This window comes from Petaurus breviceps, unplaced genomic scaffold (genome assembly GCF_028583685.1).
Source record: "Petaurus breviceps papuanus isolate PSGF00001 unplaced genomic scaffold, PetGlider_PUasm1.0 90823, whole genome shotgun sequence".
NCBI classification, from domain to species: Eukaryota; Metazoa; Chordata; class Mammalia; order Diprotodontia; family Petauridae; genus Petaurus; species Petaurus breviceps.
Genome location: NW_027187352.1, coordinates 17,074,229 through 17,100,504, shown reverse-complemented (window position 1 = coordinate 17,100,504; position 26,276 = coordinate 17,074,229). Strand labels below are relative to the sequence as shown.

Sequence of the window (26,276 nt, the reverse complement as noted above, 5' to 3'; positions counted from 1 at the left end):
ACCATTTGGAATTTTCTTGGTGAAAATACTGGAGTGGTTTGCCATTTCCTTCACCAGTTCATTTTACAAGTGAGGAAATTGAGATAAACTGGGTTAGGTGACTTGCCCAGGGTCACAAAACTGGTAAGTGTCTGAGGCCAGATTTGAACTCAGGAAGATGAGTTTTGAAGAAAATGACACCATTTTGCTGTCATAGATGTTGAGATATGTTCTTTTGGATATCAGTTGTGATTAGCACATTTGTGATAGACTATGGAATGGTTCAGATGCCAAACTAAGGAGATATAGTTACAATATCCTGGAAGCAATCGGAAGCCATTGAAAGTTCTTGAGTGTAAGAGTACTTGGTCAGGCTTGTGCTTTAGGAAAATTATTTTGACATCTATGTGAAGGATGAGTTGAAGAAGGGAAAGTCTGAAAACTGGGAATTCAATTAGGGAGTTGATGAAATAGTCTATACAAGGGGAAATGAGAACCTCAACTCTAATGGTGACTAGATGACTGGGGTGAAAGGGATGAATCTGGAGTAATTCATCTAAACACCTTTCTTCTTGGAATGTTGAGGTAGCCATGGCAGTCCCATAAATAGAGTGCTAGTCTTGGAGTTAGAAAGTCTTGAGTTCAAATTAAGATCTTTCTGCAAATGATTCTCAAGTCTATTTGTCTAGCCCAGGTTCCTGACTTCCAATCTCACATTTATTTATTTGGATGACTCATAAACATATTAAATGTAACAGATTTAAAACTGCTCTCATTATCTTTTCCCCCAAATCCTCCCTTCTTCCTAACTTCCTTATTTCTGTCTTGGGTGCCACTAGCCTCCCAGTTACTCAGGTTTGCAATGTGGGGTCATTCTCAGCTTCTCACTCTCTCACCCCTGCATGTACAATATGTTGCCTGGTCCTGTAATTTCTACCTTTGTAACATTTTTTTGTAGATGCTCCCTTTTCTGCTTTGACACAGCTGCTATGTTGTCCCTCCTTATATAGCTATTGCAATAGATTCCTGGTTCTTCTCCCTATCTCAAATCTCTCCCCATTCCAATACATGCTCCACTAGCTATCAATTTGACCTTTTATATCTGACCACATCACCTCTGTATTCCACAAACTGGCTTTAAAGTCCCTCACAACCTGGCGCTTTCCTGCCTTTCCACTCTTTCCACACTGGCCTCCTTGTTGTTCTACAACCATGACAAACTGTGTCCCAACTTTGACAATTTTCACAGCTGGTACCCACGTCTGGAATTCTCTCACTCCTCATGTCTACCTCCTGGCTTCCCTGGTTTCTTTCTAGGCTTACCTGAAGTCCCACCTTCTGCAAGAAGCTTTTGCTAATCTTCCTTATTTCCCCCAGAGATTGGCCCTAGTTTTTCTTGCATAGATCTTGTTTATACAGAAGGGTATAAAAAAAAATTTTTTTTTGCACATTGTCTGCCAGTTAGAGTGTCAGTTCCTTAAGAGCATGGACTGATTGGGTTTTGTTGTTGTTGCTGCTGGTTTGTTTTGTTTTAACCTTTCTTTGTATTCTCAGTGCTTAGCATAGTATATGACAGGTAGTAAGTGCTTAATAAATGCTTATGGAATTGACTTGAGATCAAATCCTGCCTCAGACATTTATTAGCTGTGTGACCCTAGAGAAGTGATCTACCCTTTTTAAACCTAAGGTTCCTCATAAAACTGAGATGATAATAGTAATACTTACACCACAATGCAGTCATGAGGATAATATCAGATAAGATATTTAAGGCACTTTGCCAATCTCAAAGTGCTATATTATGTACCAATTATTATAATACAGATAAATTGTTGTTGCTGTTCAAGTGTTCAGCTCTGAATCATCGTGATACCATGGATCACAATGTCCATGGGGTTTTCTTGGCAAGGATACTAGAGCAGTTTGCCATTTCCTCCTCCAGTGGATTAAGGCAAACAGGCTAAGTGACTTGCCCAGGATTACAAGCTAGTAAGTGCCTGAGGCTGGATTTGAATTTAGGTCTTCCTGGCCCCAAACCTAATGCTCTATCCACTGAGCCATCTAGCTGCCTCTATATATAAATCATTCATACATGTAGATGTAAATGTCTATATAGAAGTAAAGGTAAAGACCAATGAGAATGTATAAGTTAATTAGAATTTGAAGATATCAATAAATGTTGCATGTGCAGCTGAAAAATTTCTCTTGTTTGTCAGTAAGCAAACTAGTCCCTATGGCACACCTTGGGTCACGGATAGTAGCACAGAAAGGATTTAAAATGCTCCCACGTGCAGAGGGCTCACACTACAGGTAGTTGCACCAGCAAAGGTGGCTGCAGAGTAGTTTTCAGGATCTTTGGAATAAAGATCTACTTCCTGCTGGATCCTCAAATTATTCTAGGCACATGAGAAGGTATGCTCCAAAAAGATATTGTGTGTCACTATGCATGCTTTAAAAAACACAATGTAACTATGGAAAATCTGAGCGACCTTTCCTTGAAAGAGAAACACTTTATTGCTGTTTCATTTTTTCCAGGATGCCAGTCCTGATAATATGACCCTGAAACGATTATTATTGTTATAGCGTTTGACACATGAAGCTGTGCTGGATTATTATCCTGTCCCCATACACACACACACACACACACAGCACTCCCCTCTCCTACAGGCTCTTGGCTACCTCAACTCTCATTATTCTTTAAGCCAAGAAAAGAAAATTGAAGCGGGTTAGGGTAGGAGATGTGCTTCAAGTAGTTGTGGGGAAAAAAGGGAGAGGAAACAGAGTAGCACTTCCTTTTCTAGCTGAAGTTAAGAGAAATTTGTATGTGGAGGGGCAAGAAGGGTTGGAAATTAGTGGTAGGAGGTAGAGACTGTCCATTCTTTATGCTACCCTTGATGAAAACTTAAATAACAGTGTCATGGAGTGTTGTGTTGCAGAATAATAATAATAACTGTATTTATATAACACTTTAACATTTGCAAAACATTTTACAAATCTCTCTCTTCATATCTGAGCTTTCTTTAAGACTTAAAATAAATCCCATCTTCTACAGTAAGCTTTTCTCAATCCTTTCCCACCCCATGATCACCACTAGTGCTTTCCCTCTTAGGTGACTTCTCATTTATCTTCTGGGTCTATCTAACTTGTATCTATATAGCTGTTTGCATCTTGCTTCCTAATTAGAATGTGAGGTCCTTGTGGAAAGGGTCCACATATCTGTCTTTCTTTGTATCCCCAATGCTTAACTATACTCTAGCATAGAGCAAATATTTAATAAATGCTTGTTGACTTGATTTGGTAGTGCCTCCTATGAGCTCCACATCAACCTTGTAAGGTAGGTTCTGCACGTACCATAATACCCATTTTGCAGATGAGGAAATTGAAGGCTCAGGTAAGTGATAGTGAGAGGAATTTTAATCCAGATCTTTCCAATTCTATCACCTGTAGTAAGAGTACTGGGCTAGGAGTCAGGAGTATTCAATTCTAAACCTAACTGTGTCATTAAGTACTTTTGTGACTATAGGAAAATAATTTTCCTTCTCTGATTTTCAATTTCCTGTTCTGTAAAATTAGTAGATACAGCTAGATAAGCCCCAGAATACCATCCAGCATTAGCAATAAGTGACTAATTTGAGTGGCTGTTCTCCATTTGGTTTCTCATGGTTAAAAAAAACTTTGACTGAAGTGGGATAATTTTCTCCAGTGATTGGTAGTTTTCTGAAAGGCTTTTGAGGGGGCAAAATAAAAGACCAGAAAGTTTTGATGGGCCACAAAGCACACAGCCACAGGTTTTAAACAGTGATGAGCAAATTGAATATCTACAAACAATGTGGCCAAAGGCTCTATAGACTTCTGAAGGGAAATTAAGCTCAGAGGTAAAGAAAACTGTCCAGAGAAAAATAGTCCTCAGTGAAGTATAATAATGGACATGCCAATTTAGAGGAACAGAGGGCTATACCCCTTAGAATACTCAGCAGAAAATTCTGTACTGAGAATTGGGTGGCAGACAAAATTGCAATTATCAGAATTGTGCATAATTATAAGTAGGGGAAAGCTATTTGGTGATATGGGTTCTGCCCATACAGTTCTTAAGAGGGAACAATCCTTGACCTCTAATTATAATCAAGTTCACGTTAAATATGCTTATTTCATGGTCCTTTTCACTCTTGCTGCCCCCAGCTCTAGATATCTTGATACAGGAGAAAGAAAGCCTTTAAGAATGTCTGAGCAACTTGTTAGATATTAATCCTTATATAAGAGCTTAACACACTTTTGTTTGGCACTTTCAGGCTTATAACCATGAGAGGTTAAAGAGGTACACTTGCTAATTGTCCCACTTTACAGTTGAGTAAACTGAAGCTGAGAGAGGTTAAGTAGCTTCTCCATACTTCCATAGCTAGAAAATGTCAGAGCCTGAAATCTTGATAATGAGATGCTTTGGGGTCTACAGTCTATCTTGTGCCTTCTAGCTTTCCATATCTGTTCTATTCTAGTCCTGCTGACACTAAAGTCAGAGAGAAATATCAGAAAGCTTGTGATGTGATAGCTGCCAACATCATGGCGGTGGCGATCCTCCTCCTCCTCATCATCATCATATTGTTGTTCATTTCGGTTATGTCTTATTCTTTGTGACCTCATATTTGGGGTTTTCTCGGCAAAGATACTGGAGTGGTTTGCATTTCCTTCTTTGCTCATTTTACAAATGAGGAAACTGAGGCAAACAGGGTTAAGTGACTTGCCCAGGGTCACACATCTGAGACTAGATTTGAACTCTGGTCTTCCTGACTCCTAGCTTGGCACTCTACCCACTGCACCACCTAACTGTCTCTTATCATCATCATAGCTGGACACATTTATATCATGTTTACATATGTTTTCTTGTTTGATGCTTGCAAAAACCCTATAAGATAGGGGCTGTACTTATCTTCATTTTACAGATGAAGAAACTGACATAGACAGCATTTCAGTGACTTACCCAGGATCAGTCATACAGCTAGTAAGTATCTGAGGTAAACTTTGAACTCAGATTATCCTGATTGAATATCTGGCACTCTATCCACTGGGCTACCTAAATGCTTCTAAAAATGCTTTCAAACAGCAATTTTTTTTTCTTATTGCTGTACCAAGCAGTGTAGATTTGCAGTCAGAAGACTTGGGGTTAAATCTTGGCTATGCTACTTATTAGCCAAATTATATTGGGTACTTCAGTCTTCCATTCTGGATCTCAGTGTTCTCAAAAGCAAAATGAGGGGGTTGAACTGAGAATCCTTTCAACCACAAATTCTATAACTCTAAGTCACTGATTGGCATTCTTTTCTCTTATCTCAATAATCCATTTCCCTCCCTGGTCTATATTTTTGTCCCTAATGACCCTTTGGATCATTCTTTGCTCAGATAATGGGATGGTGAAGTCTGAAGGTATACCTAGCTTCCTACACTCAGAGTAGATTCAACTCCCTCCCCTACCAAAAGCCAATATTGCTTTTCTGTTTTCAGAGATTGGATGTGCCAGTTTTTTTTTTTTTTAGTATACTCTGTTAACTACTCAGTCCAAGAAGAGATTGGCTATTTTCTCAAGGGTTTAGCCTTTCTTCCTAATTGACTATGTGTTTCTAGCAGCAGAAATTATCATTAAAAAAAGACCTTTGTAGGACTAAGGAATAACACAATGCTTCATAAATAACATATACTTAATAAATTTTGGTGACCTTATAAATCAAACTATCAAGTAATTAAATTGTTGTTTCACTGAGTATATGTTTCACTGTTTTAACCTTTAGATGAATATTTATTCGGTGTCTACAATGCACTGTCCAGAGGGTTTACTTGGCTCATAGTTATGATGCTAAATCATATCTGAGTATAAAATGATGTGACTTTTTGAAAAAGAAAAGTACTTCAAAATCCAATTTAATGTTGTCCCTTTTATGTACTCTCATTAAGAAGTTTATCATCTCTTCCAGTCTGTCCTAGAATCTACCCTACAACAGTTTTAAGAAGTGATAAAGCAAGGAGTGGCTAGGTGGTGCAGTGAATAGAGCACTGGCCCTGGAGTCATGACTACCTGAGTTCAAATCCAGCCTCAGACACTTAACACACACACACACACAAAAAAACTAGCCATCTGACCTTGGGCAAGTCACAACCCCAATTGCCCTCCAAAAAAAAAAAAGAAGTGATCAAGCATCTTCTACTTAAGTCCAATGAGGGAGAGGTTGTTGATAGCTCTAATTGGGCAGGAGGTTTCTTTTCACAGAGCCTAAGTCTGCATTGTCTGTACCTTGCACCCTTGTTCTTAATTGCATCCTCTGGGGAGAAGTAGAACAAGATTAATTCCTCTTCCATATAACCCTTCAAATACCTGCAGACAACTATAGGGTGAAGGCACCTTCAGTCTTCTCTTCTCCTTCCTTTCAGTTGATAACAATATGCCGTCTTCCCCTTAACACCATCCTGGTCACTCCTCTGGGAGTTGTCCTAGCTTATTAATGTCATTTATTTTAAAGTTCTTGTATATCTCTCTACAAGGTAGTAGAAGGCAGGGACTGTATTTTCCTTTTACTGTAAATGTTGTGCTCAGCATGTACTAGGTGTTCAATAAATGTTAATTATGTATTAAATTATGATCAATATAATGACTATTCATGAATTCTGAAGATTAATTGTAAAACATGCTAATAGATTGGTAATAGACATGGTAATAGATTCAAGGTGCAGAATAATACACATATACACACAGAGATATGTATCATTGATGGAAAATATATAAATAGATATAATATAACCATTGATAGAATTTTACAGATAGATATATTTATGCATATGTGTATGATATACAGCCTTTAATGGAATTTATTTTGCTTGACTATGCATATTTTTGCTAGAAATTTGTTTTCTTTTTCTTTTATTTCCCAAGAAGATGGGATGCAGGAAGGAGGAGAAAAAAAAAAAACATTCCTTTTATTTTTTTAGAAAAAAAAAGAGATGGAAGGTACTATTGATGTGAAATATTGCTTTTATTTTCAGACGAAGTAACTGTATGATAAGCTTTATTTAACTGTTTCAGTTTGTTATAAGAGATCTCTCCTTAAGTGGTACTCATCTGTAAATATTTGTAATGTGAAAACAAAGCATAAACAAAAAGAACGCAGAGTATGGTATTACTAACACTGTGTAACTACTGAAAATGACTACTTGATGTTCTGGAATGAACTAATGTCCTGGAATGAACTAATGTACTTTTGAAAGTACATTCTTTTGCTAGATCATTGTCTTTTAGATTTTCTGTATCTTATCCAGACATCAATTTATTAGTCATTAATTGCCTAGGTTTGTCCTCAGTAAATAAATCAACCATCAAGCATTTATCAAGTGACTACTATGTGCCAGCCACTAGGAATACAAGGTTTTTGTTGTGCGTTTGTTTTAGTCATGTCTTTGTGACCCCATTCAAGATTTTCTTGGCAAAGACACTGGAGTGGTTTGCTATTTCCTTCTCTGGCTCATTTTACAGATAAAAAAATTGAGGCCAAAAAGGTTAAGTGACTTGCCCAGGGTCACACAGCTATTCAGTGTCTAAAGTCAGATTTGGACTCACAAAAATGAGTTTTCCCGACTCCAGGCCTTGTCCAACACTTAGCATTTACTGTGACACTTAGCATTCACAAAGAGATTAGAGTGTAATGGGAAACAAAATGTACATGTATATGTGCACATGTATGTACATATTTATATAATTTATGTTATAATGTCTATATTATACATATACACGCATATGTCTACAAGGTGACTAAAAAAAAACCTGAGACTTCTTTTCTAGGCATAGGAGATAAAAGGGTGATAACAGAGAAATCTGCACTCCATTATAATACAAATGTAAAGCCATAAATGTTGGCATTAGAATTGGAAGGGACTTGAAAAATCCTTTAGCTCAATCCCTTAAAATTATGAAGAAAAAAACAAGTCAAAGAGAAATTAAGTGTATATCCCAATGTCAGATAACAAGTAGCTGACCAGATGCTCAGGGCTTGAGAGGTATGTTCTACAACTTCACTTTCTTTTTTTCCATTTTACTTCTCTAATTCTTGGAGGCTATTCGTTATATATAGGATAAAATTTAAACTCTTTAGCCTGGCATATAAAGCCCTTTTTTGATTCAATAAATTTATTAAACACCTGTGTCCAGTTATTTAAGTTATGTCTGACTCTTCTCAACTCCATTTAGGGTTTTCTTGGCAAAGACACTGAAGTGATTTGCCATGACTTTCTCCAGTTCATTTTACAGATGAGGAACCTGAGGCAAACAGGGTTAAGTGACTTGTCCAAGGTCACGTAGACAGTAAATGCCTGATGTCAAATTTTAGCTCAAGTTTTCCTGACTCCAGGCCTTCACTCTAACCCCTGTACCACCTAGCTGTCCACATTAAGTACCTTCTGTATGCAAAACCTGAATAACTATCTAAGAGATTTTCTAACCTGGGCTCCATGAACTCTGTCTAGATCTAGATAAGGGTATATTTAGAGCATATATGTGCATACATATGTGTGCATGCATATACATGCATGTATATATATGTATGTAACATAAATTTACATGCACACGCATACTCCAAGACTATAGGTTACAGGGCACCTTCCAGTCTTCAGGGTTAGAAAGAGTTTTCACACCTATTCCAGTGAATTCCCAATTCCAATGAAATCACAAGTCCACCAGCCCACCATTTGCCAAGTTGGGTTCTAGGTGAAATATAAAGGTTAAATGTGATGTTACCCTTATGGAACTTATGATAAAAGCTAATTACTCATGCCTATTGGATTTATATGGTTACACACACATATACATATATACACATGTGTATTTGTATATAATAGGTACTAAAAATGCTTGATTTATTTACTGAGCACAAAGCTAGGGACCTATTAAATAATAAATATAAAATAATTATTATTGTTACTATTATTGTTTAAGCCATTTTAATGGAAATCCATCTAAAATATATTGTGTTTCCCTGCCTTCTGAAACTGAGTGAAACTGACCATTTTGGATGACTGTAAGTTATCATTACAAAGGTTGATCATTGCAATAAGAGACAATACAGCTCTCCCTAGTTCTAGTTTTCCTCTCCCTGATTTCAGGCTCAGTTCTTTTCTCTGTACTGATTGTGCTTGGTACCAAGTCCCCCATTTTCATTCTCTTCATTTCATCATCCTAAGACTTCAGTTTTGTCCTCTGTAAAATGAAGGGTTATATTAGATGAACTTTCAGGTTCCTCCTAATGCTGTTTCAAAGGTCCTATAAGTAGTAAAGAAGAATTTGAGAATCCTAAGCCAGTAGACTTGATTATTCCCTAAGCTCAGACATGTCATTTATCTTTGCTCAACAGATGAGATGAAAAATAAAGCTCCACCACACAGAAAATGGAACTCCTTAGGTGTGGACAGTAAAAGAGATCAGCCCTTTTGAAATAGGACAAAAGAGCAGCTAGCTTCCACTAATAAATAAGAGAAAACATCAAGAACTAAACCTCTAAAGCAAAGAATAGGTTCTAAAAGGGACAATCAGTATTTATGATAGATTAAAACAGTGACAATCATTAGATCTTCTGGGGGTTGCCATGCCTGAATGTTTTTGGCAAGAAAAGGTAGAGTGGCCCTCAGAGCCACAAGAACACTAACAAAAGGGGTGGCCAGGTGGCTCAGCGAGTAAGAGCAAGGGCTCCAGTGTCGGGATGACCTGGATCAAATCCCGGGCTCAGATACTCATCACCACACCCAGAAATAACTGGCCATGTAACCTTGAGCAAGCTACTCACCCCTGATTGCTTAAAAAAAAAAAAAAAAAGAACACTAACAAAACTAAACCCAGTATAAGATTAGCCTAATACTTAAGGAAGCTGAAAATCATTAAATGATAGCCCCAGATGGCAATAGCCAAATGGTAGGCCTGCTTTTCCTGTGCTGGACAAGAGAGAGGAGAAGAAAAGAGTGACAAGGCTAAGAGCCAAGACCATGATGCTTTGGAAAGCAGTCATGTTGGGAAGACCTTTGAGATTCTCTTCCTTGGGAAATATAAGGCTAACTCTCTTTTCAATGAGTCTTTGTTTTAGAGCTTTAGCTAATTGTCAGAACTACTTTGGAAAATTATTTTACAGCTAATGAAGCTTCTTTTCAGAAACATTACCCTGTCCATCAATCGGGGTATAAATGAAAAGGTTGTGGTATATCGTTGTGATAGAATAAAGAAATGAGGAGCAGAATGCTTTCAGAAAACCCTGGGAAGACTTACATAAAGTGACACAAAGTGAAGTAAGCAGAAGCAGGAGAACATTGTACATAGTAACAACAACACTGCATCAATTGTGTGATACTTAACCACTCTGATAAAAGACAATGATCTAAGACAATTACAAAGGACTCAGGATGAAAAGTGCTATCCCCAGAGAGAAAACTGATGAACTCTGAGTACAGATTGAGGCCTACTTTTTCTACTTTCTTTATTTTTCTCTTTGTGTGTGTATGTGTTCCCTTTTGCAACATGGTTAATATGGAAATATGTTTTACATGATTTTTCATGTATAATTGATATGTTGCTTTGGTTTTCATGGGGTGCAGGAAGAGCAAAAGGGAGGGAGAGAATTTGAAACTCAAAATTTTAAAAACTTATTTTTAAAAAAATTTAGATGCAATTGGGAAGTGAAAAAATTACATATTTAAAAGAAAGAGAATTATTGGAGATGTAAAAAAAAACAACCCTTCTCCCTACCCACACGAATCTGACCTAGAGAGGTAGTTCATTTTATTTTTCTAGCTCTCTGTGTAATGATTATCATCTGAAATGATTCTTCAGTTTCTTTTATGGAGCTTGCATTTCTCAAATGTTTTACAGTCTATAGTGCTTTTTCCCTCACACAAACCCTGTGAAATACATAGTATAAGAGTTAGCTTCAGCATTTTATGGAAGATATGTCTAAAGCTTAGAGAGGACAAGTGACTTCTTAGTCACATAAGCAGTAGGTGGTAAAAGTTGGGATTTAAAACCACAACTGCACACACACATACAACACACATATGCATATACATACCTATGTAGAAATATATACATATATGGCATATGTATATATACAACCATATATGTGTGTATGTTTGTATGTATATATGTATGTTTTATATATATATATATCATAGTATTTCAATATAATTGGTACCCTGTGGTTTTATTTTATGCATTTAAAAACATTTTCTGAAAAGGGATCCATAGGTTTTACCAGACTTCCAAAAGATTCCATGACAAAAAAAGGTTAAGAAACCTTGTTTTAGATATTGCTTCCCAATGATTCATATGACTAATTAATTTATTTTTATTTTTTTTTATTTTGTGTTCCAAATTCTCTCCCTACTTCCAGCCTCTCCTTTACTCATTGAGAGGCAAAGCAATATGATGTCAGTTATACATGTAAAGTCACACAAAATATATTTCTATACTAGCCATGTTCCAAAAAAAAACAAACAAAAATAAGGTGAAAAAATATCCTTCAATCTGCACTCATAGTCCCTCAATTTTCTCTTTGATGATGTAGATGATGCATTTTCCATTATGAGTCCTTTGGTTTTATCTTGGATCTTTGTCTTGATCAAAAGTAGCTAAGTCTTTCACAGTGGATCATCACTACAATAGTGCTATTACTGTTTATAGTGTCCTGGTTCTGCTCACTTCACTTTGTGTAAGTTCATTTAAGTCTTCCCACATTTTTATGAAACCATCTCTATCATTATTTCTTATGCTACAATAATATTCTTTCACAATCATGTACTACAACTTGTTCAGCCATTCTCCAAATGATGGACATCTCTCAATTTCCAATTCTTTGCCACCACACGAGGAGCTACTATAAATATTTTTGTATATATAGGTTCTTTTCCTTTTTTCTTTGATCTATTCAGGATATAGATCCAGTAGTAGTATTGTTGGTTTAAGGGGTATGCAGTTTTATATATAGCTTTTTGGATATAATTTCAGATTGTTCTCTAGAATTCTTGGACCAGTTCACAAGTCCATCACAGTGAATTAGTGTATGTATTTTTTCACATCACCTTCAACATTTGTCATTTTCCTTTTCTATTACATTAGTCAGTCTGATATGTGTAAAGTGGTACCTCAGAGTTATTTTATTTTCCATTTCTCTAATCATTGGTGATTTAGAGCATTTCATATGACTATTGATATCCTTGATTTCCTCTTCTCAAAACTACCTGTTCACATTCTTTGACTATTTATCAATTGATGAATGGCTTTTATTTTTATGAATTTGTTTCACTTCCCTATATATATATATATTTGAGAAATGAGGTCACACAGCTAGTAAGTGTTAAGGGACTGGGGCTGGATTTGAACTCAGGTCCTCCTGACTGCAGAGTCAGTGCTCTATTCACTGAGCCACCTAGCTGCCCCTAGTGCTCTCCCTTCTCAACTGCTTCCTGGCTTCCCTGACTTCCTTTAAGTCTCAACTAAAATCCCCTCTTCTGCAGGAAGCCTTTCCCAACCCCACTTAATTCCAGTCCCTTCCCTCTTGTAATTATTTCCTCCTTATCCTATAAATAGCTTGTTTGTGCATTTTTGCTTCTTTGTTGTATCTCCTATTAGATTGTGAGCTCCTTAAGGGCAGGGACCTTTTTTTGCCTCCTTTTTGTGTATCCAGCGCTTAGCTCAGTGCCTTTTATTTTAGTAGACATTTTTATTGACTGACTGGCCTCAGTGGACAGAACAAAAAATAGTGCATTAGAAGGTATAATGAAACTAATGTATTCCTGAAGGACAAAAATCTTCTGACAATTGATCCTTTTTTTTTTTTTTTTGGTGGTTCATAAGAATACTGAGTCAGGGACTTCACAAAATAATGCCAAAATATGAGGCCTCATCCACAGGTAACATAGTGAATGAGAAAGGCTTCACTGGGTATGGGCTGGGGCAGGGGAAAGGGTGGGGTGCGTGCTGAAAACACCTATGGAAAAAATGTCTTCTTTTTGGTTTGTTTTGTTTTTAATTTTTGCCTGGATTACTCTCTATAATCACAGGATCTCAGTGTTGGAATGAAGCTCAGAGATCATCCAAATCAAACTATACTGAATAGTATTTTACTATGAAGTATCCCTCATCGGTGGTCATCTGCTTCTTTTGAGGATCTCCAGAGACAGGGAAATGACTTCTCCTGGAGCAAGGGAACTTAACCCTATGAGAATGTCTCTCACAAACAGATTTCAGGGGGTCTATGAACATGACTGAGAAAAAAAAACAACAAACTTTTATTTTATTAATTGTTGGTTTCCTTTGCGATTCTAAATATTTTATACATTGAAAACATAATCCTGAGAAGGAATCCATAAGCTTCATAAGAGTACCAAAGTAGTATGGGAAACAGAAATGGTTAAGAACTGCTACCTCATTTAATATTTATTTTTCACCAGCTAATGGCCCTTCTTTAAAAAAAAAAATTACACACATACAAGTATTTGGCTTAGGAAGGTAATCCATGGTGTCTATCTGTTTAATCCATGGTGTCTATCTATATGTTTTCTATATCTGTGTAACTCTTTTATTATCTTAAATCATTCTTCATTTTATCTAGAATCAATTTCTAAAATAAGATTTCTTAGCCTTTTTTTTGTGGAGCGCATGCCTATGGAAATCTGGTGAAGCCTGTTTTAAAGAGGGAGTCACTTCCTTTGTGGACAACTTGGACTGTTCAAATTTTTTTTTTCTAGTGAGCTGTCATCTTCTTCCCTCTCTCTTTTATTCATGGGTCTTGGTTCTATCATCCAGGTCCAAGAGAAATTAGTCCATTCCTACATAACAGTACTTCAAATGCTTGAGGAAAGTTGCATCATACCATTACCCCTTTCTTCCCAGTCAAATCATCTCTTATCTAGGTTAAACTTGTCTATGTCCTTTCAAGTGATATTTGTGTAATATGGTTTCAGATTTGCTTACCTTTCCGGTCACCATCTTCTGGACATATTTCAACATGCCTATGTACTTCCTAAATGGTTGTGCACAATACTCCAGTACTTGCTTTTTAAGAATAAATTTTGAGTAAGAAAAGGAGGTTTCCCAAGGATCACTACATGAAGGACTTGTCATTTCATTGGCCACAGATCATGACATGTCTTTATAATGTGTAATTTTAAATAGTTACCTAATGCATAGTGAGTTTAAATGGTTTTTCCATGGCAAAGCAGATACTGACAGAGATGGGATTTCCTTTACTTTCTTTTTCTTTATTTTTTTGACCTTACTTAATTTTTTAAAATTTTCCCAATTACATGTGAAAACAATTTTAACATTATTTTCCTAATTTTTGAGTTCCCAATTCTCTCCCTTCCTCCTTCCCCACCCCTTGGGAAAGCAACCAATTTGACACATTATATACAGGTAGTCATGTAAAACATTTCTATGTAAAGTCATTCAGTGAAAGAAAATGCAAATAAAAACAAAACAAGAAAAAAAGAGAAAGTAAAGAAAAAGTATCTTTGATCTGCATTCAGGCTCTACCAGTTATTTCTCTGGAAACTGACAGCATTTTTCATCATAAATCCTACACAACAGTATTGGATCATTGTATTGCTGAGAATAGCCAAGTTATTTATAGTAGACCATCATACAGTATTGATGTTACTGTGTGTAATGTTCTCCTGGTTCTGCTCCTTTCACTTTACATCACTTCATGTAAGTCCTTCCAGGTTTTTCTGAGTGCATCCTGCTGATCATTTCTTAAACCACAACCATATTCCATCACAATCATATGCAACAACTTGTTCAGCCATTCCCCAATTGATGGACATTCCCTCAGTTTCCACTTCTATGCCACCAATAATAGAGTTGCCATAAATATGTTTATACACATGAGTCCTTTTCCTTTTTGTCTTTTACAGAGATGGTTAGAGGTTAGGGATACATAGGTTAGAGGTTAAAAAACACAACTTTTTTTTTCCCTCACTAGGATGCTGGAAGCCAACCATTTGATGATGGTTATTTTCCTTTTTCCTAATCTATAGAAAGATCCTCCTGGGTGGTGTTCATTCAATAAGCCATGCTAGTCAGTAACTTATTCATACTTCATGTGGGCTGCTTCCATTGAAAGCTACTCTGAGTTGGAGAGGATGCCAACCCAGTCATCAGTCACAGATTATGCCTGACTGAAAGAGCATGCCTACTGGGAAACACACACAGAACCTGATCTTGCTACTCTGACAGCTTGCAGTTCCTGTTGATCAGGTCAAGGATCATAGCTCTGTTAATTGGCAACAATTTTTTGGATCTGAGGACATCAGCCCAAGGGGCTGCCTTGCTGCTTGGAGAGGTTGTTCCTTGGGGAAGAGATCTGGTGATCTCTCAGAGCAACTGACACATGTCTGTGGGTGATTGTCAGGGAATGACAGTGATTCATCCATGGAGAGCCTGCAGAGATTTTTTTTCCCTCTTTCTAGCTATTTCCTTCCCCTCCACAGTGGTTTGTCTGTGCAGAGAAAGAAAGCAGTGAAGAGGGACTGGGGAGAAAAGGTGTTGGAAGTAATAAGGGAAGGTGTGAATGCCTTTTAAATTACTTCCTCCTAGAATTTAGATGAGCCTTCTCTAAAGAGCTATGATGATGAGGCAGAATCCATCTGGCTCCCAAACTTTATTTAAAAAACAGAAAAGCTCTTTGAACACATTGTGATTTGAAACACATGCTGCATTAACTCTATAACCACCTTGGAGTTCCCTTCAGTCATTGCTTCCCAGAGACATTCGCACTTCCTCAGAGTACATATGTATATGTGCTGGAGATGGGAGGGAGGCTGAGGGAAGGGGTGGTAAGAAAAGTCTATCAATTCATTTCCAATTATCTCAAGACTTAAAATTGGAAAGGACTTTGGAATTCATTTAGCTCAGAGGTTCTTAACCTGAGATCCACAGATAAGGGAAGGGAGAAGAGCTGTGAACTTGGATGGGGAAAGAAAATTACATCTTTATTTTCATTAGCATCTAAGTGAAAATTGACATTTCTTTCAATTATAGAAAAACATCATTCTGAGAAGAGGTTTGTAAGCTTCATCGACTGCCAAAGGGGATCACAATGCAAAAAAGTGTTAAGAACCCCTGCTGTTGCCATGGTGGGAAGGGAGGAGAGAAAAAATTGGAACTCAAAATATTGTAAAAATTAATGTTGAAAAAAATAAATATTAAAAAAACCCATGCTGTAATTCAACAACCTCATTTTATATCAAATGAATCACAATCCTAAGAGTAGCAGATATCCTCACTACTCTCCATAACCTGCCAAGCAAAACAATTTTTATTTGTGCCTTTCACTCTTCACCCTGTGAGGCCCTTCCTGCTGATAATTGAATGGATCCTCCCAGAAACTACATTTATGGAAGGGACCCAGACCAGCCCTCTCTTCATGACTCACCAGCTTTCATGATGGATTTCTCCATCATGCCCTATGCCTGGTACCTTCCTCCTCCTCCCCCTTTCATCTCCTTTTCATGTGTATCTTCTCTATTAGAATGTAAGCTTCTTGAGGTCAAGGACTATGTGTCTTTCTGCTAATACTTGTATTCCCAGTGCTCAGTACAGTGTCTGGAACATTAGGAAAGGTTTCATAAATGCTAGTGATATATTGACTTTGTCTGGAACATTCTAAGCTCAACAGTGTGCCTTTAGAGCAAGACAAAAGTGCCACTGTCCCCAGGCTTTCCTATCTGGAAGCTGGGGCAGCTTCCGCATATGTTCTTGCCTGAATGGCAGTAGGACTGATATTGGAATTGTGTTCATTCATTCAAAGTGATCATGCCATTCTCAGATTTTGATGCCTTTCTTAACCATGCCATTTAAAAGTGACCACTCCATCCTCAGATTTCTCTTGTTATTTGTCTATATTATTATTAATATTCTCTATATTAGCAGTTAATATTGTCTATATTACCAACCCTTTGTGTTGGTAAATTCCTCAAGAACAGTCTGTGTGTTATCCCTTTGTATCTCTCAGTGCTTGTCCCACGGACTTAATGAAGTTAAATTAAACCAGTCAATCAACAAACATTTATTTAGTGCCTACTGTGTGTCTTGCACTGTTAGGCACTAAAGATCTGCATACAAAGAATGAAACATTTGAATCCTCAGGAAGACTACATTTTAGCAAATCAATGTATAATACTGCGCTTACCTCCTGAAGAGACTATCAGTCAATGTGGTAAACTATATGCTTCACTATGTGCCAGCCACCAAGCTAAGCAATGGGAATGCAAAGACAAGGAGAAAGACTATCCCTGCACTGCCTCCTAAAGCAGGAAGACAACATATAAAGGGGATCTGGGGTTGGGGCCAGGAGGGGGTGGTGAGTGTGGTGGTGCTGGACTTAAAAGTAAAGTCCAAGTCTGGAATGCAACTTGGTGAGGAATGAGTTGTGGCCTGGGGGACCTCTCCAAGCTATCCAGTCAGAGGTAGAGTTGTGGGAGAGCTGAAGTGAACTTCCAGGATGTTGAGGTTTCTGGGGCATGGTAGAAGAAGTCCAGAGTAGACCCTGGAGAGAAAGGAGACACAATTTAGAAGGCCTGGACCTTGCCCTTGTCACACTTTAAGTCAAAGGGAACATCATACTTTTTTTTTCTCCAAATCTCTAATTTCATTCCTCTCTCTCAATGCAGATGAAATATTTTTAACTTTCCTAGAGTCATGCCAGACTGGAACTCAGACCTTTCTCCCAGATTGTCCCTTCATCCACTAAGCCAAAATGCCTCTTATGAATATTGATATATTTTGTATGTAATACAGCTGGGAGAGGTGGAAGCTTGTTTTCCAATAGAAAAACTCATAAAGAGCTAGAAACTTGGCAAAGGTCTTATAGCTTCATTTGGAAAGGTTGCACAGAAATACAAGCTCCTGACAGGAACCATAAGTTTGATCTTTTTTGGAGAAAAAAATCATAATTGTTTTTTACTTTTTTGTCTTTTCTCAGGAACTTTTTCTGATATATGGCTAACCCCTCCCTCATCCCATCAAAATCTTCCTTTTATTGACAAAAATAAAACTTAAGAAAAATCAAATAACATAGAGACTGTATGAGAATGTACTTGTGACATTCAGTACCCACAACCCTCACCTCTCTAATGATAGAAGGGGCATGTGTTTCATTATCTGTTCTCTAGAATTGAGACTGGTCATTACAATTGATTGGAATTTAACTTATGGTATTCATGTGTACATGTGTGTATGTGTGTGTATGTGTGTGTATTTCCTCTACTTCTACTTGCTAGTTGTGGTTGTTGTTTGTGGTAAAATGGTATTCTATTACATTCATATCCCACAGTTTATTTGGTCATTTCCCCTACCAATGGGCACCAATTTATGTTTTGTTTACTTTTTTCCTTTCTTTTTTATTTTCTGTCTCTCTCTCTGTCTCTCTGTCTCTGTCTGTCTCTATCTGTCTCTGTCACTGTCTCTCTGTCTCTGTCTCTCTGTGTGTCTCTCTCTGTCTCTGTCTCTCTGTCTCTCTCTCTGTCTCTCTCTCTCTCTCTCTCTCTCTCTCTGTCTCTCTCTCTCTGTCTGTCTCTCTCTCTCTCTCTGTCTCTCTCTCTCTCTGTCTCTCTCTCTCTCACTTCCTCCATGCCTCTAAAATGCTGATGTGGCATATATAAGGCTTTTCTGTCTTTGAGCTATATGATACAAATCAGGGAGCAAAATTAGTGATATGACCAATTTAGTGACTTTTCTCAAAGTACTGCAAATTGTTTTCCAGAACATCTATGCCATTCCATGTTCCAACATTGTATGAGTGAGTTTGCATTCTCATAGCCCGCCAACACAGATTACTCCTGTCTCTAACTATCTTTGTCACTTTGATGGGTATGAAGTATATATAAGTAATTTTTAATTTAATTTTTTTCTTATTACTTATAACTTGTGATTTTTACATATGTTGACTGATAGTTTTCATTTCTCTTTCTGGAAAATTATTCATATTTTGATCCTTTTTGGAGAGGCAGCATGGTAAAGCAGGGAGAGACAGTAGAATTGAGAACAGAACATACGGATTTGAAGCCACTTTTACTATTTTTTACTTATTAAGTGTGTGAGCTAGGGAATGCCCCTGAAGCACTCTGACACTTTGTTTACTCACAGGTAAAATATACATTCTAGCATTTCCTCATAGACTTGATGTGGAAAAAAAAGATACCAAATAAATTATAAAGTTATATTCTTACATATGGCAACAAATTTAGAAGGCAAATCTGGGAATCAGCAAGTAAGGCCCATGTTCAAGTCTAACTTTGTAATTGTGGACAAGTCATTTCACTTCTCTATTCCTCTAACTTCTATATTCCTATAGTTTTGTAAAACTATAAATTAGCAATGAGTTGTTACAGTCTTTATTGATAGGAGTTTCCACACTAGAAGTTCACTACATTGATCAAATTACAGTTCTGGACCTGTAAAAAGGTGATAGATAGATAGATAGATAGATAGATAGATAGATAGATAGATAGATAGATAGATAGATAGATAGATACATACATACATACATACATACATACATACATGCATACATAGATGGATGATTGTCATACTATAGTTATATATGTAAAAGGATTCATTTTAACTTTATAGTTGTTCCATTGTACTCAAACCCTTTTTAGTTTATTTTTAGTTATTTTTTAGTTTAGGTTAGCTTATTTACCTTAAAAAGTAATGTCACACAATTCTTTTTTATTAAATTATTTATTTTTAGTTTTCAACAATCACTTCCATAAGTTCTGAATTTTCTCCCCCTCCCTTCCAAGACAGCTTGAAATCTAATATGGGCTCTACACATACATTCCTATTAAACACATTTTCACATTAGTCATGTTGCATAGAAGAATTATAACAAATGGGAAAACCATAAGAAAGAAAAAAAAATTAAACAAAACAAAAAAGAAAATAGTCTTCTTCATTCTGCATTCTGACTCTATAGTTCTTTCTCTGGATATGACTGGCATTTTCCATCATGTGTTCTTTACAATTGTTTTAGGTCCTTGCATTGCTGAGAAGGGCTAAGTCTATCAAAATTAGTCCTCACACACTGTGGCTGTTACTGTGTACAATATTCTTCTGGTTCTGCTCCTCTCACTCAGCATCAGCTCATATAAGTCTTTCCAGGTTTCTCTGAAATCTGCCTGTTCATCAAGCACAGTAATATTCAGTAACATTCATATACCACAACTTGTTCAGCCATTCCCCAATTAATGGGCATCCCCTCAATTTCCAGTTCTTGTCCACCACAAAAAGAGCTGCTATAAATATTTTTGTACATGTGGGTCCTTTTCCCGTTTCCATTATCTCTTTGGGATATAGCCTTAGTAGTGGTATTGCTGGGTCAAAGGGCATGTACCTTTTTATAGTCCTTTGGGCATAGTTCCAAATTGTTTTCCAGAATGGTTGGATCAGCTCACAGCTCTAGTCTTTATAAGTTACAAATGATCCCATAATGACATCAAACTCCTCAGAGTAGTTGATGCTTTGGCTTATTTTTGATATCTATAGGTTTCACTAAAATGTCTCTATGGTATTGTTTTCTTGATTCCAGTTAGTAAACCTTCATCAACTGATTAATCACCAAATGTGTATTGAATGCAAGATCCTCTTTCAAGCTAAGTTCTGAGAGGAAATAAGAATACGATCCAGGTCTCCCGACTGCGGGGCTGACGCTCTTACTCATTGCACCACCTGGCCGCCCCAATTTGTAGAACTTTAATGGGATGTTTCTTTAGGGGAAAGGAGATGGATTATGTTAAGTCAAATCAAGGCAACAACATGTATATATATATACTGATCTATCTATCCATCTATCGTTTTTTTCCCCTAGGTCCAGTGCTAAGCACATACAAAGAAAATGAAGGGGGAGGGGGATCCCTGCCTTCAAAGAGTTTTCAGACCTTTGGAGGAGATGTGCAAACAGCTATATATAAACCAGAGAGATGAAGAATAAATTAGAAATCATCTCAAAGGGAGGGAAGTGGAAAGTTGGAAAATCCTCAAGGAGCTTGGTTTGGTGACAAGATAGATTGGTTGCCTCTTTTTAGTTATACAGCAATGGATAAGTCAGGCAAGGTCTCTGAGCTTCACTTTCCTCATGTCTAGGAAAGGAAGAATCACACTTGGACTGCCTGTTTCATAGGGACGTTGTAAGGAAAATGCTTTGCAAACTTGGAAGCATTGCATAAATATGAGTTATTAGTGTAGTAAAATATAAACAAATAATATAACTTCCCTAAAATTTATCTTGCAGCAAAAGGGTTTGCTAAGTCTCTATCTTTATGAACAAATCATTAAACTGTTTCTGAAGAATGAACATTTTGACACTATTGACCCTCTCATCCTAGAAATGAATGCCCCATTTTATCTTTCAAACAAGAACTCTCAGAACTGTGGGAAAAGACAACTCTCAGTCAAATGCTATTTCCTGACCTTCACTTTGTTATCTGACAGCCAGTGCATGCAACTATTATCACTCATTTCCCTATTTGAGTAGCAAGTTGATAACACTGAGGGAACAAGTGAAACTTTAGAGAAATCCAGGGTCAGCCACATCATTTCATTTTCTGTTAACTGTTTCCACAGGGCAATTCTGGGCTGGGATTCAGTATTGCTGGAGGCACAGATAATCCCCACATTGGAGATGATCCTGGCATATTTATTACAAAGATTATACCAGGAGGAGCTGCAGCAGAGGATGGCAGACTCAGGTAAGAGCTTATGGAGTAGTTACTTGGAAAGGAGATCTGTGGCACTGAGGAACTTTATTTGTTTATGGGCATTCCACAATAATTGCTTTATGGAAGAATGTCACATGGAAACAGAAGACAGTCAAAGCAGACTTTCTGGGGTGGCTGTCAAGAAAGGACTGAGTGGGAACAGGACATTAATAACTGGACTTGTATGATCATTTTTCCTCCCATGGCTCAGAAGAATCCACACCTCTGTTTATAAATGTTCACTGGATTTCTATTTATCAGACCACCAAGCTTTTTAAAGCATATGCTCAACACCTTGTTGGACTGCCTGGCCAATACAGAGAAGGTGTGAAATGTTGTACCCGTCCTCAAACGGCTTGCAGTCTTGGTAGGAAGATAATTTACTGAAGGAATATGAGTCAATGATAGAAAATATAATAAAATCTTAATTTTAATTTTTAAATTAAATTTTAATTAAAATCTTAATTTTTTCCTGAAAATTAAATTAAGGGGAAAAGTGAGAGTTAGAAAATAAGAAGATAGGTGGAAGCCTACAAGTAGTCAGGAAAAACTTTGTGAAGAGAGAAGAGTATGAATTTATAATGAAGGAGACAGGCAAACATCTGAAGTAAACAGATCAATATGTGAGGCTTTGTAGCATGAAAAGAGCTCTGGGAAGATGGGGGTTTGAATCCCAGCTCAATTACTAGCTTAGTGACCTTGAGTAAGTCACTTATTTTCTTGGAGCCCCAAATTCTCCTTCAGTAGAATAGGAATAAGATTTGTACTACTTACCTTGCAGGTTTGCTGTGAGCATAGTGCCTGGAACATAGTAGGTGTGTAAATAAATAAATGCTTATTTCCTTCCCCTTCAATTGTTATAGAAATGTCAGCAATTGGAGGGTGATATAAAATAGGGAATAATCATAACAGAGATAGAGTGGTGTAATTGGGAAAGGACTCATTGAGGAAGACTCAAACTGGGCCTTGAAGATGATGGGTACGGTGAAAACAACAAAACCAAACAAACCTGGCTTCTCGCTTCCACTCTACACTTACATCATGAGGCCACTTTGAACACGTCTCTTACACCTTCTAAACCTCACTTTCCTCCTCTCTAAAATGAGGATGTTTTACTAGATCTAAAACCCTTTAGATTTTTGTCTTTGAGGAGCCCTTTGTCAAAACCATCAATATAGAGAGACTGCCACTTATTAGTAAATTTACTATTAGTTCCTATTGATTGAGAAAATGTATGATGACAAAAAGTTATTATGTATTAAGTAAACTTTTCAATCAGTCTGTGTTGTATTCATCATAACAGGATCTCCATATATTTGAAGAATACTAATCTATTTAGGTGTGACATTATTCAGGCTCCAGAAGGTGTAGTTAATTACTATGCTGAGTCACACTGCATACTTTTTGAAGGTGATTAAAGATAAAAATTGACAGTAATACATATGGAGAAAAAGAGAAAGAGACTGAGACAGAGATCAGAGACAGAGAGAGACAGAGAAACAGAGACAGCAGAGACAGAGACAGAGAAACAGAGACTGCAGAGACAAAGGGACAGAGAAACCGAGACAGTAGAGACAGAGACAGATATTTTGGATGACTTTTAAGTACTTCCCCACACCCACCATCTTCTAAGTATCTTGAACTAAATCACCTCTAAGGTTGTTTTTCATTTTTAACTCTGTAAGCCTAAGATCTAGATAGCTGTTTGCCTTGGGTTTTTTATTTTTTTTCTATATTTTTTCCTACTTCCCAGATGGTGTTAACTAACAAAAACTGTTCTTGGGGCAATTTCAGTGGGAAATGGGGATGGGGATGAAAGAGGGGATAGTTCCACTCTGGTACAATCAATCCAGATATGGCAGCACCCATTCTTCAGAGAATCCTGACCTTCACCTCTTCAGTTCAGAGAAGGGGGAAGAAGGAAGGTTTGGGAAGTGATCCACAGCACAAGGACCCTGTGGTTTGCCCCTGGTAGGTGAGCCCTATTGTCTTACTCTGGAGCAGGGATCAGAACACAGCCTGTTTTTGTATAGTCCACAAGATAAGAATGGTTTTGACAGTTTTATGGACAATAAAACTTTATTTTAAAATGTAAAAACTATTATTAGCTCTCAGGCAGTACAAAAACAAGAATTTTGCTGACTTTAGCGGAACACAAGGTTCCTCAGACAAGGCATTCCCTAGAAAGTAGGGAAATATACTGAGAGAGTTAAATGGTGCAGGGCATGATAGAGTGACCAGACTTGGAGTCAGGAATATCTGAGTTCAAGTCTAGCCTTAGACATTTACTAGAAATGTGATCCTTGGCAAGTCACATAACCTCAGTTTGCCAATACAGAAATCCCTGTACAGATCTGATCTCTACTTTAGAATTAAAATTTCAAGTTCAGAAGGAATTTTTTAAAGACTATTGACTCCTTTCCAATGTATAGATCACTGGAACAACTCCTATAGCCAATCAAGAGTTCCTGAATACTTGGCAAGAAAGGGTGAGAAATGTATTATTTTAAAAGAACGGTTTCATTTCTTGGTGAGCTCCTTTATAACAGTAACAAATATTAAGCACTTAGTGTATGAAAAGTGGCCAAAGTTTTACAGAACAAGTCCTTTTATTAAGGGGAATTGTTCTGTGAAGTTCTGTAAAGGTCTAGGACACACAAAAAGGCTAAGAACCCTAATCTATTTATTTCCTCCTCTCTTTTCCTTTTCCCTTCTTTCTCTTTCTTTATGGTCATCCACCTCATCCTCCCCTCAGTAGTCTCTCTGTTTTTCCCTCTGCTTCCTCTTCTGCATCCTTTATACCACTCCCACCCTATTTCTTTTAACTGGCTATAATAATGAAATATAATTGAAATAATCTCACTTATGTTTTTAATAAAATTTTTAATCCTCAGGTCTTAATTTAAAAAGAGAGGAATTAAGATTATTTTTTTCATTTCATTTTCAAAAACAAAATTCCCAAAAAATCTAAATTAATGTTCTTTGTTACTTGAATGCAGCCTTCAATCTTTTCTGAGTCATTGACCCTCACTAGGGAAAAACAAAAAGTTTTTTTAGACTGCTTGTAAACTATAATTCAAACACGATTATATAATCATGAACTTAATTGTTCCTCATTCAAGTCAACAGTCATAAGGATCTTGATATTATATGTGTACAGATGCCAATCCTAACAATAAGGAAGAAATATATTTAGAGATACATTGTTTTAGGAATTAAGGTTCCTTTTTTAAATATATGTCATTATTCTGTGATCTAAATGGCACTCCAGGGGAAAAGAATAATTATGCAAGATTACAGGAAGTACTAACTGAGAAGGTGGGACAAAAGAAGAGCTAGTTTCTTTTCTTCATAAATATTTTCTCTAAATTTAAAAATGACTCTACTAGGTTATATTATGCAAAGCTACATGGGTATTTAATTTTCTTTGTGCTTATGCAAGTGAAGAAGCTCATATTTGGATTTAAAAGGTAAAATACACACACACACACACACACACACACACACACAACACCTAACTCCCTCTATGATTTTGGAGAATGGGCTCCTTCTCTCTAGGTACCTATTACTTCTAAGGAAAAAGTTGAACCAGTAAAAAAAGTTCTTAACCCTGGAGTTCATGAACCCCTTTGGGGTGGGCACATTTCACCATGGACCTCTGGCAGTAGGATTGACTGGTTTGGATTCAATCAAAGGGCCACACTTGAGCACCTAGAGGGCCACATGTGGCCTTGGGGCCACAGGTTCCCCACCCCTTGTCTGGGCCTTCCAAAAATGACCTTATTGTAGATTGCATCTTCTGAGTACCATTCTTGGCATTTCATGCAGAGGAAGGGCTGTCAAAATTTGGCATCTTCTTGGCTGAGCATTGACAGAAGTTTATGTAACAAAAGAAATGTAACTACTGGGAAAAGAAGAAGGCTGTTTGTCAGGAGCCTGGCAAGTGACAGGATTTAATTTCCCATTCCCTCTGCATGAGCATTTTTTGGTTCTCAACCCTCTGAAAGAAAAGCTGTCTTCCCTTTAAGTCCGCATCTGTATTGTCTCCCTTTACAAGTTCCCACAAGAATTTTCTTTTATAATGCTGAGAAGTGGACATTGACTTACTTCAGTCCCTGAAATTTGTTTTGTGCTGATACAAAAGCCTACATGTCACTCTAACGGTCCTTCTAGATTTCATGGATCAGAGGGTTGAAAAGTGCCTAAAAACGGGGACAGAATGATTTGTCCAACTGTGCTTATTTTACAATTGAGGAAACAGAGTTAGAGAATCCAAGTGTTTTGGACAAGGTCACACAATTGGTCCCATGCAGAGCATCAGGCCCTACTGGCTCCCAGATCAATACTCTATATCTGACCTAACAAGTCTGTTTCCTTCAGAATTTAAGGCCCAAGCACCCTCAGGTGATTTTCCAACAGAGCAGAGGAGGCGAGACTTTGATCAGACACTAGAAAGGAAACACACACACACACACACACACACACACACAGACTCACAACTGAATAGAGCAAGAATTTTGTAAGTAAACAGT

The 26,276-nt window shown here is 37.2% G+C and overlaps 1 protein-coding gene across 22 annotated transcripts in view; it reads left to right on the top strand.

The window, feature by feature from the left end:
- The window catches only part of DLG2 (discs large MAGUK scaffold protein 2), a 2,470,643-nt gene that overhangs the window by 1,628,822 nt on the left and 815,545 nt on the right, over nucleotides 1–26,276 (top strand). For all 22 annotated transcript variants that reach the window (XM_069070968.1, XM_069070969.1, XM_069070964.1 and 19 more), the window contains one exon: nucleotides 21,611–21,735. In XM_069070968.1, coding sequence (XP_068927069.1) covers nucleotides 21,611–21,735 — 125 coding nt within the window. The remainder of the gene's footprint in view (nucleotides 1–21,610; nucleotides 21,736–26,276) is intronic.